This window comes from Limanda limanda, chromosome 2 (genome assembly GCF_963576545.1).
Source record: "Limanda limanda chromosome 2, fLimLim1.1, whole genome shotgun sequence".
NCBI lineage: Eukaryota > Metazoa > Chordata > Actinopteri > Pleuronectiformes > Pleuronectidae > Limanda > Limanda limanda.
In genome coordinates, this window is record NC_083637.1 from 5,611,628 (window position 1) to 5,625,934 (window position 14,307).

Consider the following 14,307-nt stretch of genomic DNA (forward strand, 5'->3'; position numbering starts at 1 on the left):
TAAAACAACCAATAGACAAAAAGGGAAGTGGTGAGAGATCGAGGCGTCCGGAGGGAGAGGGAACGGGCAGAAAGTCACAGACGGTGGATGTAACAAGTTCCTGAAGAATCAATGAACAAGAAGAGGCTGAGGAGGTAAAGAGGCCAGAGAAGCAGAGGAGGAGGTTCCAGTGAAAGTCTGGAAGTTTGACTCTGAACAGTGAACTCTGAGCGGTGAAGGGATTGAAGGGAGGTGGTAGTAGTCCAGCATATTTGCTCCATTCAAGTCACACAATTCACACTTTAAAAACTTTACAGTGAGTCCTTTACATACTGAGATCAAGTGTGTTAATTTAGTTTTTGGGTAACATCAAAGATGTTTCTTCACAAGGAGTTCCCTTCATGTCTGAATGGGTTCTCTCTGGGTTCTCCTCCTCCCTCAGACTGTGTTCATGCAGATTGGAGTTAGGGTGATTGGTTGTTGGTCTCTGTACGTCTGCCCTCTGATTGGCTGATGACTTGTCCAGGATGTAAATCAGCTCTCGTACCAAGGTCAGTCTGGACTGATGGGTTAAAACATGTCTGATGATTAACAGCCACAGATTTCAGATAGTCAGCTAAAGCAGGATAATTTATTGACCATCAGATTGTTACTCTTAAAAGTAAACTTTAACATACTTGCTAACTTTTTCAAGTCACAGCTTTGCTTGGTAACAGCCAGTGGCAGTTTGTCTGACCCACGAATGGAGGTTGATTCACCTCAGTCTGCTTCTTGCATAAATTCAGCCCTTGATTTTATTGGAGACAGGAGGAGCACGGAGGTTAAAGTTACCAGACAACTTATGTTTTAATTAATGTTCAGTGGTGTAGAGGCAGAACCTTACTCAAACCTTGAGTTTGTGTGTGTGTGTGAGAATATGAAGCAGATGGAAGAGTTTGCGTGGATACGTTTGTTCGGCTGGAGAAACACAGCAGAAGGAGGATGAAATATTGTGCTGTCTGTGCGGAGGATACAGTCGGAAATGTAGTTGATGTACCGTCAAGGCTGACTAATGCACATCTCCAGACAAATACTGTGGACCGACACCGGCTCGGCTCCCTTAAGGAGATGAGATGCACGAGCACACACCAAACACACACAGGAAACGGAATGAGGTGTCAAGTGTGCAGATAAGTAGCGTCGGGCTCGTGGTTTTAATGATCCTGCCAGTCACACAGCTGTCCTTATGGCCACCTCCCCCAAACTCTGTGTGTATGTGTGTGTCAGTGAGTGTGTGTGTGTGTGTCAGTGAGTGTGTGTCAGTGAGTGTGTGTGTGTCAGTGAGTGTGCATGATCATTAACATTCTGAATAGCAGTTTTGTACCAGCTAAGGACCCGTGTTGTATGCAGTGTTCGTACACACAGACTCAGTTCACAGTTTTATTTTGATACTCATCACTGTGTGAAAAAGCGTGAGGCTCCACGACTCCACGCCGGGCGGCTCACCGGGATACGCTGTTCATTTGCCAGCTTGTATCAGCACACACACCCAGTGCATTCAGGGGGGGTTTTCATAACCACGTTTCAGAGGATCCAGCTATACAAAAGGAAATATGACTGCGCGTGCAAACACACTCTCTCCCTTTGTGTTGTCTGCGCTTCCTGCTGGGTGTGATGGGTTATTGGTGGAGCAGGCCAGTCAGCAGATGTTAATTTGAAGCAATAGATGCGCTGCAGAGAACGAGAGATGAAGAGATAGGATAGAGGGAAGAGAAGAAAGATAAAGGATGTGGTAGATAGGAGATTTGATGAGATGCTGAGGAAGGAGCATGTCTTTAATGGCAGAGAGAAGCCAGTAAAGAGAGATGGGTGAGTGTGTGTTGCTGGTCTCCACCCAGATGAGACAGGAAAGGAGCTGGTGGACGTGACATTGACAAATTCAGATATTGAAATATATGTAGTACAACCAGTGGGGGTGTCGCAGTTTATGTAGAATTGTACGTACAAAGATGAGATATATTCTTTTTGTGATGATCTGCCTCAATTCAGAATTCTCACTGAATAAGCAGAACAAGCCTTATACTCCCACTGGGGTTGTTCATGAAATTCACTGTCACTGTGATGTGTTGTACGACTTGTTTCCCAGAGTAAACAAGGCAATTCTTACTCATTAACACAAAAACGTGGAGCAACCTACAACCACACCATCACGAAAATAGATTTTGAGATTTGAAACAATGGATAGAAAATTCTGGGTCAAAGTTTGGGTGTTTGCTGCCTCAAAAAACTACAAAACTGGCAAACAGTATCATTGTTTCTTATGAAAAAACTACAAAACAACATTTTCTTTAAATCAAATCAAGGTGCACGAATTGACTCACTCATAGATATTGGTTTCCCAAACGTGCCTGATCGGTTTCGTCAAGATTCATGAATTATTCTAAAGTAAAATAAAGTTTTGAGCCACTCCCTGGATCTGCTCTACTATTTATTGGGTTCTCTCCTGACCTATAAACCACCACCTCCTTAAAACACACGGCATGATAATCCATCCTGTCATTTTTGCGTAAACTTGCTAAATAACAGACAGACGAACAAAATAGTTGGAATATTACAAGTTGGCCGTGTGGATTTCATCAATATCAATGTTCAAATCCTCACTAATGCTCCAGGAAATGATTTCAAACTTTAATTTGAAGTAAAAGGCTCAAATAAGCTCATCCTTACGTACCTGAAAAAGACATTGATATCGCACCAAGAGTTTTACATCACGATCATCACATTATGTTGATTTATTGCACAGCGTGTATGTGTGTGTGTGTGTGTGTGTGTGTGTGTGTGTGTGTGTGTGTGTGTGTGTGTGTGTGTGTGTGTGTGCACTGAAGTTATTTATCCTTGCCATGCTTCTTTCTAATACATCCACCAAGTACCATTAAGAGATTTACCATTCATCATTAGAGCTGCAAGGTGATGAAGATACATCTTCGTCACTGCAAAATCAATAAGAGGGGAAGATACATAATAATGACTGTACAAACAAAATCTGTTGTATTGAATGAACCTGACAGTTTATTCTTGACCTTGGAAAAGAGTTGACAAAATAATTTTGTCCATTCACAGAACTCTTCCTCTCTTCTTCTGTCCACATCCACTTAACTTTTACCAGAAGTCCCTTTGACATGGATTGAGATTCATAAACCTGGTGATGTTTTGTATTCTCACAACTATAAACACAAACATTAACACACACAAGTCAAAGTCTTCAGATCCAAATGGAGGCAGACACTTGACTTCACACATTGATCCCATTTATTCATTAGCTTCTGTGTGTTGATCTGACACCATGGTCCGAAAGTCTGTGTGGGGGTGCCGTCTTCATTTGATAAAGCCTCGCTAAATTACAGACACTTTTAACACCTGTTTGTTAATTCATAAGGAGAGCAATACATAATTGTGTGTGTGTGTGTCTCCTCCTGTCTCCTACGCAATACATGTGTACTTAAGTTGTTTCTTTACTTGGTTTATGTGCAAATGAAGAGAAGGTAGATGAGGACAGAGAGGGATCGGATACCAGAGAGCATCAGAGAAAACACCCGAGTGTGAAACTGTGAAAAGCTTTGAGGCTGATGGAGATGGATCTGGAGGAAGAAAGAAGCAGAGTGTAAAAGTTGAAGATTGAGAGAGGAAGCTGGAAACAGGAATAGATCAACAGGATGTTTTAATCCAAATATAGTTTTTCCTCCCTTCTCTTCCTCCCTCTTCATCCCAATGTTCCTCCCCTCCACCTCCCCTCCCACCTACCTGGTTGTTTGGAGTGATTGAAAGAAAGTGTGAGATGTGTGTTTGTGTTTATATTACACACACACACACATTACATTACAGCAGTGTTTGACTGACTAACAGACAGACGGATGATGTCCATTACCAGTCATGTGTTGTCCGGAGCTGGTGAAACAGCTTCAGTAAGATCTCACAGATCTATCGCCGTTCTAATGAATCTGTTAAAGTCCAGACCCGACAAATCAATCTCTGAGCCGCACAATCTATTCAGCTATTAATCAGACACAGGCCTGAACTCTTCTTCGCCCCAATGAGTGATCGCTTTACATATAAACACAGACGTAAAGACACAGGCACGAAAAACACAGATACATGTGGACGTGGGTGAGATTGGGAGAGAGAAATCAGCTTTGTTTCAACATAGTTTAATATTCGTGTGTCGGTTGTTAGCACAATTTTGATAATAGAAAACATTTGCAGGTGAGATACTCGAGGATACTTGTGAAAATGATTTGCTGAGTTGCCTCAATTCTGTTCTTTACTTTTTTGAGGCATCGTTTATTCAGTTGTTAGAGGAAAACAAAGAGATTATGTGAGTGAGCAACAACTGACATTAATCTTGTGAATATAATCAGCTCCTTTGAGGCATTGGCCTGATTTAAAAACCACATCAGAGCTGCAGATGGTCAATAACCAGCCACAGCTTATTTCCTGGCAACTTGAAGTCAGTAAAACAAGTTGTAAACAAAACAGTGCCATAAAATAACCTTTTATTTATTATCATTTGGAGATTATTAGCTCATATAAAGCTTCCTATTTTGGGGATTTGTGTTTTTTGTGTGATAAAACTAACATTTTGTGTTATTTCTCACATGATAGACTTTGACACACATTACAATGGTTTATCCTTTTCTCTCAGGAAATAGTCAGTAGCCTAATCCCTGCAACTATGCAAATATTGATGCAAACTATTACCAAGCATGTTGTAGTCTGTTCTCACTCAGTTGTGTTCTCCTTCCTGGCTGCAAAGAACAAATGTGTTGGTAACATTTGTCTCTGTGTGTGTCTCAGTGTCCTGTCTTTCGTACGTTTCAATAATGCTATCAGCAATCCTATTATTAGCCTACGGGAGGCGCTATAAATCATTTCGGGACAAATAATCTCAGAGATATTCTTCTCCCCTGTAACACAGACCTTGAAGTCCTGGGCTCTGGGTGATTTATTGCCCCCGTGTCAGTGTGATGGGCTCCGTGTGCGTCTTGTCTTCACAGTGATGTTAATTGAACTGTCCTGTTACCCACTGAGCTGGAATACACAGGCCTCACTGTGTTGTTGTTGAAGTGAACGGAATGTAATTAAATTGAGATCTGATGCAACATTTAGACTAAAGACGCTTTTAGAAAACAACAATCGCACAAGTCTCATGTTGTCTTGGTTTCCATGTGTGTTAGATGGTAGAGTGTCAGTTTAACTGGGTGAGATGAATGGATCCTAAATGGTTTTGAAATGATATAAATAGATTAAGAAGCTAATTTAAATACAATGGCATCTTATTTTGTTATGAAAGTGTAACAAGCGTCGACCTTGTCACCGGCAGGTTGTGAACCAATCATGGCCAAGGGATGACCAATAAAGGATTGTCTTAGTTTATCGTATTTAGATTGTATTGCAAAGTGTATTTTTTGTATACGGTAAATATGACAGTAATAGTAAGAGCATTATGTTTTTTTGATGTTATTCTGCATCGTTTCAAGTTGTATTCTGAAGGGTTGGTTTATAAAGGACGTGGAGCCTGACCGATTTATCAGTATTGGGCAAAAATATGTTCTTAATAAAAGTAACATATGTCTTAAATTATAGTTATTCATATTAAGGTTTATGATCAAACTGTAAAATGTTAAGCCTCAGTTACATTTATTCATCATAAGGGAATGATAACTATATCTCAGGAATTCCATTTTTAAAAAATATGTATATCTGCACATATATTGATGTCTGAAATGTTTGAATCCCTAAAATAATTGTGACAGCATCAGACTCTGAAAAATCCATATCTGGCTCAGAAAAAGATTTTGTGGCAACAGTCACACTTTTGATGCATCCAAAATCCATTTAGGTTTCACTAATTTTGACTCAGGAAAGAGAAGTCACCATATATCTCTGACAGTTGTCACATGAAATGTGTCCTGACTGCAGGAACTCGTAGATAATAAGAATAAGTAAGAACACTCAGTGAACTGCTGCAACCCACAGCATCAGCTCCTTCAAGGGAGTTTCCCCAAAGGGCATCAGTAAAGTCTTAGTACAGTATTGATGTTTTTATTCTGCTCCAAAGACTGTGAGTTTGTGAGCGAGTGTCTTAGCCTTCAAGGAAGTGCCTGAGGAAATGCCAGGACATGTAACCCTCCATTGATCTGTCCCGTTCCTCCAGGCCTCGTCCCTACATCCGCTGGCCTGTAGTAAATGAACGGACTGTGTCAAAAGCAGAGAGGCTGCACCGGGAGCAGCGGAGGAGGCTCTGCTAGAAAACCACTCGTTTCTAAAGGAGCCACTTAAAAATTCAGTATCCTCTTATTATGTGCGGCTGTTTAGTTATGCTGAGGGTCTCTTAGACACAGTGCTTTGGGTCCGTGGGACAGAGAGACGCGATTAGAGAGGGATGGAGGGATGAAGACAAAGAAGGAGTTACTATGGAGGAGGAGTGGGAGATTGGGGATTACCCTGCGGCAACGTGATTTAGCAATGATGCATCTCCTGTTGTCACTCGTGGTTCTTTCTCCATCTGGTAACTGAGCTGCAGGGAACACACATGATATTACTGACTTTTCAAAACACACCTTTGACTTCACCTTCCCTCTGTCTGAGACTTGTCCTCCATGCTGTTTCTCCTGCAGGATCAGAGACCTCCTCTTCTCTTTGTAGAGTGAGTCTCAGGGCAGCAATTATCTGTCCTAACCAGATAGAAAACTAACCGAGCTTAACTGTTAATTCAGTTTCTTTGTGTCTGAACTTGACCTGAGCCCGATGTTTGACATGATTGAGATTCATAAACCCGTTGATGCTTTGTATTCTCACAACTATAAACACAAACATTAACACACACAAGTCACATTTTTAGATCCCAATGGAGGCAGACACTTGAATTCACACTTGTGCACAAACACACATTGATCCCATTTTATTAATTAGCTCCTATGTGTTGATCAGACACCACGGTCCGAAAGTGTGTGGGGGGTGCCGTCCTCATTTGATAAAGCCTTGCTAAATTACAGACACTTCTAACACACGTTTGTTAATTCATAAGGACAGCAATACATAATTGTGTGTGTGTGTGTCTCCTCCTGTCCCCTACTCAATACACGTGTACTTAAGTTATTTTTTACTGACTTTTCAAAGTACACCTTTGACTTCACCTTCCCTCTGTCTGAGACTTGTCCTCCCTGCTGTTTCTCCTGCAGGATCAGAGACCTCCTCTTCTCTTTGTAGAGTGAGTCTCAGAGTAGCAATTATGATTATAGTCACACGCAGTACGAAACTGACCCAAGTACGAATCTCACCTCCAAGTTTTGTCCGCGTCCAATGTCTCTCTGAGGCTACGTCCACACGACCATGTGTTAATTCTAAAATACATCGATGTTGCTATGTTCCCTCGTACGTTCCTCACTACTCCAGAGTCCTTAAAACAGAGAATCAACGTTGTAGTATGTACAAGCCAAAAAAGGACATGTTGGCGCCACTTTGCAACCTGATTCTCTATCATTCTTATCCTGGTTCTTATCAGTTACAGCTCGATTACCAGAGGGAAGACGATTTATGGTAAACACTCATATCTCCACCTTGTTGTTCGTCCAACAAAATAAATCCCTCACCTTTCTTCTCACCATTGTTGTTTCTCATAAAGAAGAGTAAACAACATGCTCCGTGTTTACATGGGGGAGTGGTCACATGATGTGCGTTTCTTTCAGTTGGGGAATCATAACCGATACCGGATTTCAAACACGTGAACGGGAATGTACGAGTATGAATCCAGAGAGTTGTTCTAGAGCCAAACAAACTGGAGGAAGCAAAACTCCTTTGAATTGTAAACGATGTGAGATCCCTCCCATTAGGCTCCCAGTGGGAATTGAACATCTCCTTTTCCATTTTCATTACATGGCACTCTCATGTTTTATGTTTCTCTTTACAACTCCCTTGTTCTTCTGCTCTTTCCTTTTCAGGGGCTCTTGTTTATTTTAATCCCTCTCACTGGCACGTTTACTCTCCTCGGCTCATTTGCTCGCTCTTTGTTTTCGACTCATGAGGTAACGCTTAACAAGGGGTTGGTGGCTTTTTATCTCAAGTGCAGATTTGAGTGCTACATCTGTTTTGGACACAGAGAAAAAATACCAACAAGTCTAAAGAGATTGCAAGCAACAGGAGAAGAGAGAGCTCGAATTAGATTCCAGAAGAACGAGACGTTGCAGAGAGAGAGAGAGAAATGAAAAATAGAGGAGGAAGTCAGGTGTGTGCTAACCTTTTTCTTTTTTGGGCGGTGAGCAAAGAGAATGTCAAAACCTGGTGACATTTGAGATTCAAACAAGGATGATTGACACCAACTTTTACTTCTACATATATATGGGAGAGTGGGCTCTGCATTCTATCTGTCTGTGTGTGTGTGCATGTGTGTGTGTGTGTCTGTGTGTGTGTGTGTGTGTGTGTGTGTGTGTACATGATTGACATGGTAAATTGGAAAGGTCAACCGGGGCTAATGTTTGGTTCGGACAGGCAGACAGCAGCAGGATGTAATCTTCCCGCAGCTCACGTTCACAGAGGGGAAGTGGAATCTGAGCCGAAGACAAGACACGGCTCAAATACCTGGAGGAGGAAGAGTGTTGCCTTGTATGAAATCTACATTTTAATATGTAAACCTTGCTTGCTGCTGTTTATACACTGTGTCTAAATGAAAGCTCTCCTCAGCTCTGGTCAGATTTACAAAGTGACCCAGACGGCCGGGTGCGAGGAGAGGAAGCTGGTTGACTACGAGATGTGATGGTGGGAGTCTGTCAGGGATTTGCTCTGAGGTCTGGGGTCAACTCTCCAGTCAGCTTATTATTTCACTGGACACAACTTTGTGTGTGAGAGCGAGTGTGTGTGTAGAGGGGTCCAGAGTCCTTGTGTGTCTCGGTGAATGTGTCGGGGTTGGAAATTGGAGAGTTACATTTGTAAAGCCATTGATATGAATTTCAAATAGGTGTGTGTGTGAGAGAGAGAGAAAGAGAGAGAGAGAACAGAGGGAAGAGGGAGGGAGATTGACAGGGTAAATTGGAGTGGTAAGGGTTCTGAGGGTGAACTCTGGTTTTAAAACAGTGGAGAGAGAGAGAAAGAGAGAGAGAAAGAAACGACTCAAACGTGTTGCTAAAAAAAGTCTCCGTGGGCTCGGGGGAAATGTGACAGTGGAGGTGGGCGAACGAGGCGAAGCCGAACAGGAGAATAGATTATCACTGAGGGATCTGGTTGTATGTAGATGGAGGGTAGAGAGGAAGGGAGGCCCGGCGGGTGTGTGTGTGTGTGTGTGTGTGTGTGTGTGTGTGTGTGTGTGTGTGTGTGTGTGTGTGTGCGTGTGTGTGTGTGTGAAAGGTGGGAGGAGGTGTTGAGTCACGGAGGCTGCGGAGGCGCTGCAGCGAACAGGTGACCCCCCCGCTGGGGACTGGGAGGTCAGCACCTGCACAGTTCAGCCGGAGGAGTGAGACATGACACACACACACACACACACACACACACACACACACACACACACACACACACACACACACAGAAAGATCAGGTACGGCATGTGGGATTGTTTTACGGAGAAACATCCTCAACACAAATACTGTACTAATTCCCTGTGGTAGACCTACGCAAAGACACACACACACACACACACACACACACACACACACACACACACACACACACACACAGACACACACATCGTAGCAAGCACACACAGAGGACACTGTGACCTGGTTGTTTGTAGGTCCTTCAGGCACTGAATACACAATAGTGAATTCATGAATACAAATCATACTCAAGGCTGAGACACACTTAGACACACACACACTAATATTTTCAGATGGAATTGTATTTTTTTTAAAATCACTCTCATTTCATCTATATATTGAGCGGTGGAGTGTTGTGTGTGTAGAGATGAAACAGGAAGCTTGTGTTCACCTGTTCGGCTGCAGTTATATTTTATCGGCTGTGAAACGCACGTCAGTAAACACAGAGATGATCCCGACGCTTTTCAAAGAATCGGAGACAAAACAATGACGGGAGGAAAGTTACCGGAAAATGCGGTTTAGTGGATTTAACCTCACGAACATCAGAGGATTTGTGTTGTGAAGGAACACACACACACACACACACACTCACACACACACACACACGGTTTCCCTGTTGTCCCCTGATGTGCCCATTGTTTCTCTGTTCCCATTCGTAACTGAGCATGACTCAGTATGACACTTCATTTGAATACACACCCACAGTCGTATGCCCCCCAGACCAAAGCCTGCAAGTTACTGTGTGTTGTGTGTGTCTGTTTGGATTTGTGTGCGTGACCCTCTTTCCACATTCTCCAAAATAATAGACTTCCCACTAGAGCAGCTGAACAGCACAAACTGTTCTAGTTAAATTGGTCTCTTTAGTTCTGTTTACCATCAATCTGGCTATTGTGTCTTTCTACACTAGTGTCTATTCAACCTGAAGAAATCCATGTGATGTGAAGTTGATGAACAATCAACAAGATTAAGAAAATAAAAATCGAAAACTCTTTATTCTTCTAAACTTTTCTCTCCCTCTTCTTTAGCTTTTCTCAGTTTTATTTTTTTTCCTGTTTCTCGTCAGCTGGCTTCATCACGTTTGTGTCTGTGTGTGTGTGTGTGTGAGTGTGTGTATGTGTGTGAGAGTGTGTGTGTGTGTGTGTGTGAGTGTGTGAGTGAGTGTGTGCTTGTTGTTACACATACTGAGCGAACTTTGCACTGATGCACTACGTCAGAATCTAAATTAAGTCCCTGACGCACACACACACACACACACACACACACACACACAACACACACACACACACACACACACACACACACACACACACAGTATTCAAGTGTTGAGTGAGTGGCTCAATGGCTGTATAGCAGTGTGAGGGGGGGGGGCAGTGTATTGATAGATGGATTGTGAATGTAGATCTTCTGCCAGTAGAATGTCACTGCCATCACTTCCTCCCGGCCTCCGGTCCTGCTCCACCCGACTCATGACACACGCAGGCAGAGAGGCAGAGGAGAGATGATAGAGGCCAGAAGAGAAGAAGAAAAGAGAGAATGAGTGAATGAGAGAATGAGAGAATGAGAGACAACATTTTGTGGCTGGCACTTGATGGATGAGCCGCTAACAGCTCGTCTTCCTCTGGACTCCGTGATAACATGGCGTCCCCTCTTCCTGCCTCTCATCCATTTCTCTGTCTCTTGATTTTTGTCTTTTCTTCTTCTTCTTCTTCCTCCTCCTCTTCCTGTTTTCCTCCTCAATTCACAGACAGCTCAGAGCCGACTGTCTCGTAAAAGCTTGTGTTCTTCTTTTGATTCTTTCTCATGTGTGTTTTGCTAAATGTGTGTTTTTTGCCGCCACCGGAGGAAACACTTGAAATCTAAATGATATCTCTCCTGTTTGCCCAGGAGATATATTGTATTTTCTTTAATGTTGTGCAATATACTGCACTGGGAAAAGTCTTTTTAATAATCTGGGGGCATTTTATTAACGGATAGAAACAAAGAGAAGTTATCCTTAGTACCAAATCTTCTATCCAACATACAGGTTAGATGTGTTATCTAGTGGCTGAATTTAGTAACTACCCTAGAGATATGGTAAGACAGATATAAGTTATATGTTTATATAAGTTATATAATAGGTTATATATCGATATTCTGCATAAGAATCAGTCAAGACATTGTCCAAGCCATGTCATGAACTGTATATAAAGATACAATATTCGAAAAGAGTCTCTTGATTTTTGTCTTTGTTTGTGTGTTTCTTCTTCTTCTTCCTCCTTCTCAGGGTAGATGCTCCTCTTCCTGTTTTCCTCCTCAATTCACAGACAGCTCAGAGCCGACTGTCTTGTAAAAGCTTGTGTTCTTCTTTTGATTCTTTTTCATGTGTGTTTTGCTAAATGTGTGTTTTTTGCCGCCACCGGAGGAAACACTTGAAATCTAAATGATATCTCTCCTGTTTTCCCCTTTGCTCCCCACTTTCTATCTCCCCCCCTTTTCACACCAATTTCTCTTCCGGCTGATGGACAGTTGGAAAGAAGAACCGAGGGTCAACAGGTAAAGAACCATTTACATTTACATTATCTTTCCCTGCTCTTTCTCTCGTGCTCCTTCTCTCGTAACAGAGACAAATATTCCTGTGACCCTCTCCCTCCGCGGGGGGGGGGGTCAGAGCTCAGGGTTGCTCGGCTAAGTGCTTTGCTGAAGGTCACATCTGCAGTGCTGGTGGGTGCACGCTGTAAAAGATGTTCCACTATTCCAGGTTTCAGTGTTTCTGCCTCACTGCTGGTAAGAAAAACCTTCAGCCAGCCGCCTCTAACCTCGAGGTCAGTTTGCTCTCGGCCTGAACCTGTGAATATACACTCAGAGAACCTGATGGTTTGCAGCAGTGCTTTTCAAACTTTTGAAAACAGAGAGAACTTAGTGTATTTATTTATCTTTGCAGGCTTAACAGTGAAGTTCTGCTTTAAGACGTCTCTTAAGAGTAGACGAGACACTCTCATCTTTAAAAAAAAGCCATAAGTGGAGTAGCTCTCACTAATGTTTTCCACTTTGGAACAGTGACGCAAGTAAAGAGCACAAAATGCTGAATAATCTGGAGGAGAATTACAACACGACTGACTATTTACATTCATGAATGATTCTAAAGATCAAGATAAAACAGCTACTTGGAAAAATGAAGAGGTGATCTACATAAACCGATGTTGATCTGGTCCTTTTCCTTAATTATTAAATCTACATACCAGGATACAACAAGCATTGACGCAGACACACAGACTTGGAGAGTTTCACTGCTCGGGTCAGGAGGTCAAACTGCATCCCAGTGGCTTCAGGACCGATTTGTTCACGTCTGTCGAACAGTTTGAAGAACTGTTCAACAGACGTGAACAAAACAATAGTATTTCATTTGACTAAGGAAGGTCCTGTTTGTTTGTGACACAGTTCCAGCTGTGGTTCATTCAGGTTCTTCGACAGGATTCGTTTCGTGAGTTGCTTGATCGTAGCTTCAATTCGGCCGCATCATATTCATGACTTTTAAAGACAAAAGTAACAGTGAGCAATGGATTAAGATAATTATAGTAAATACATCGACAAATAAACTTCATGTCAGACTGAATGGAGGAGAAAGTTGTTTTATTATGATGACAGCCTCAAAACGTGACGTTGTCAAAAACACAGAAGATTTATGACGCAACAAACACTGGAAAAATCAAATGGGGTCGGAAAAAATGTATACAAATATTTATGACCTGCAAATTAATTGCATGCAACGGTCTTTAGAGATACTCTACATTTAAAATTGTGTGTAAATGTCTTTTAATGTGGTAAGATATTAAAGACGTACCCAGAAAACAATTGAAAACTTTGTCTTTGCCTTCTCCCCCCCCCCCCCGGCTGCCACGTCACCCACTTTAGAATCTGCTGACTTACAGAATAGCTGCAGTGGTTCTGTCTGTTGTAAAATGTGTCTTGGCAGCTGCAGAACATAAATTCAGAAGTGCAGAAGGGAAGCTTTAGTTGACTGTCAGTTGCCTGTAGCTAGCTAGCATCATCCGCGCGGCTACTACCGCGAAGGAGGAGTGAGCGCTGGAGTCAATTTATATCCCTGTTCGGAAGTAGTTTAAAAGTTATATGTTATAGGTTCTATATGTCTCATATATATATATAAGTGTGTGTATGTGTGTGTGTGTGTGTGTGTGTGTGTGTGTGTGTTTGCAGATATGAAGCAGTCGCACATACCTTTATTTTGCTATGACGAAACGTTACCTCATTATGTCGTTGTGTGTTTCATCATCGAGCCAAAACATCGCAACTTATATAAAACTCCAAATGAATCTAATAATCATGGAGAGCTCCTGAGAGCTTGAGTCCTCCTCTGCCTCTCCATTACCGCCACACGTTTCCACGCTTCTTCTCCTCCTCCTTCCCTCCCTCTCTCCTTCCTTCCTTCCTCCCTCTCTCCATCTCCTCCTCCCATCACTTGTGTGGCATGATGACAGAGATAGATAGAGGCTTTGGCAGCTGAAGGAAAAGATGAATATTTAAAATGGGGCATCTCTCTCTGGGTCCTCTCACTGCTTTCCTATTGTGTGTGTCTGTCTCCCCTTGGGGCTTGGATCTTCTGCTCTAAGTGCGTGTGTGTGTGTGTGTGTGTGTATGTGCGTGTGTGTGTGTGTGTGTCTGTGTGTATGTGAGTGTGTGTGTGCGTGTGCCATGTCCTGACTTGTGGTTTTATATTGGCATTCTAAGACAAGTGTAGTCAGACGATGACACTTAGCTGTCAGCATGAAGC

At 42.5% G+C, this 14,307-nt stretch overlaps 1 protein-coding gene across 1 annotated transcript in view; it reads left to right on the forward strand.

The window, feature by feature from the left end:
- LOC133015718 (protein sidekick-1-like) overlaps nt 1-14,307 on the forward strand; it is a 280,020-nt gene that overhangs the window by 164,870 nt on the left and 100,843 nt on the right. Inside the window, exon 13 of the mRNA XM_061082987.1 lies at nt 12,045-12,071. Within this exon, the coding sequence (XP_060938970.1) occupies nt 12,045-12,071 (27 nt within the window). The remainder of the gene's footprint in view (nt 1-12,044; nt 12,072-14,307) is intronic.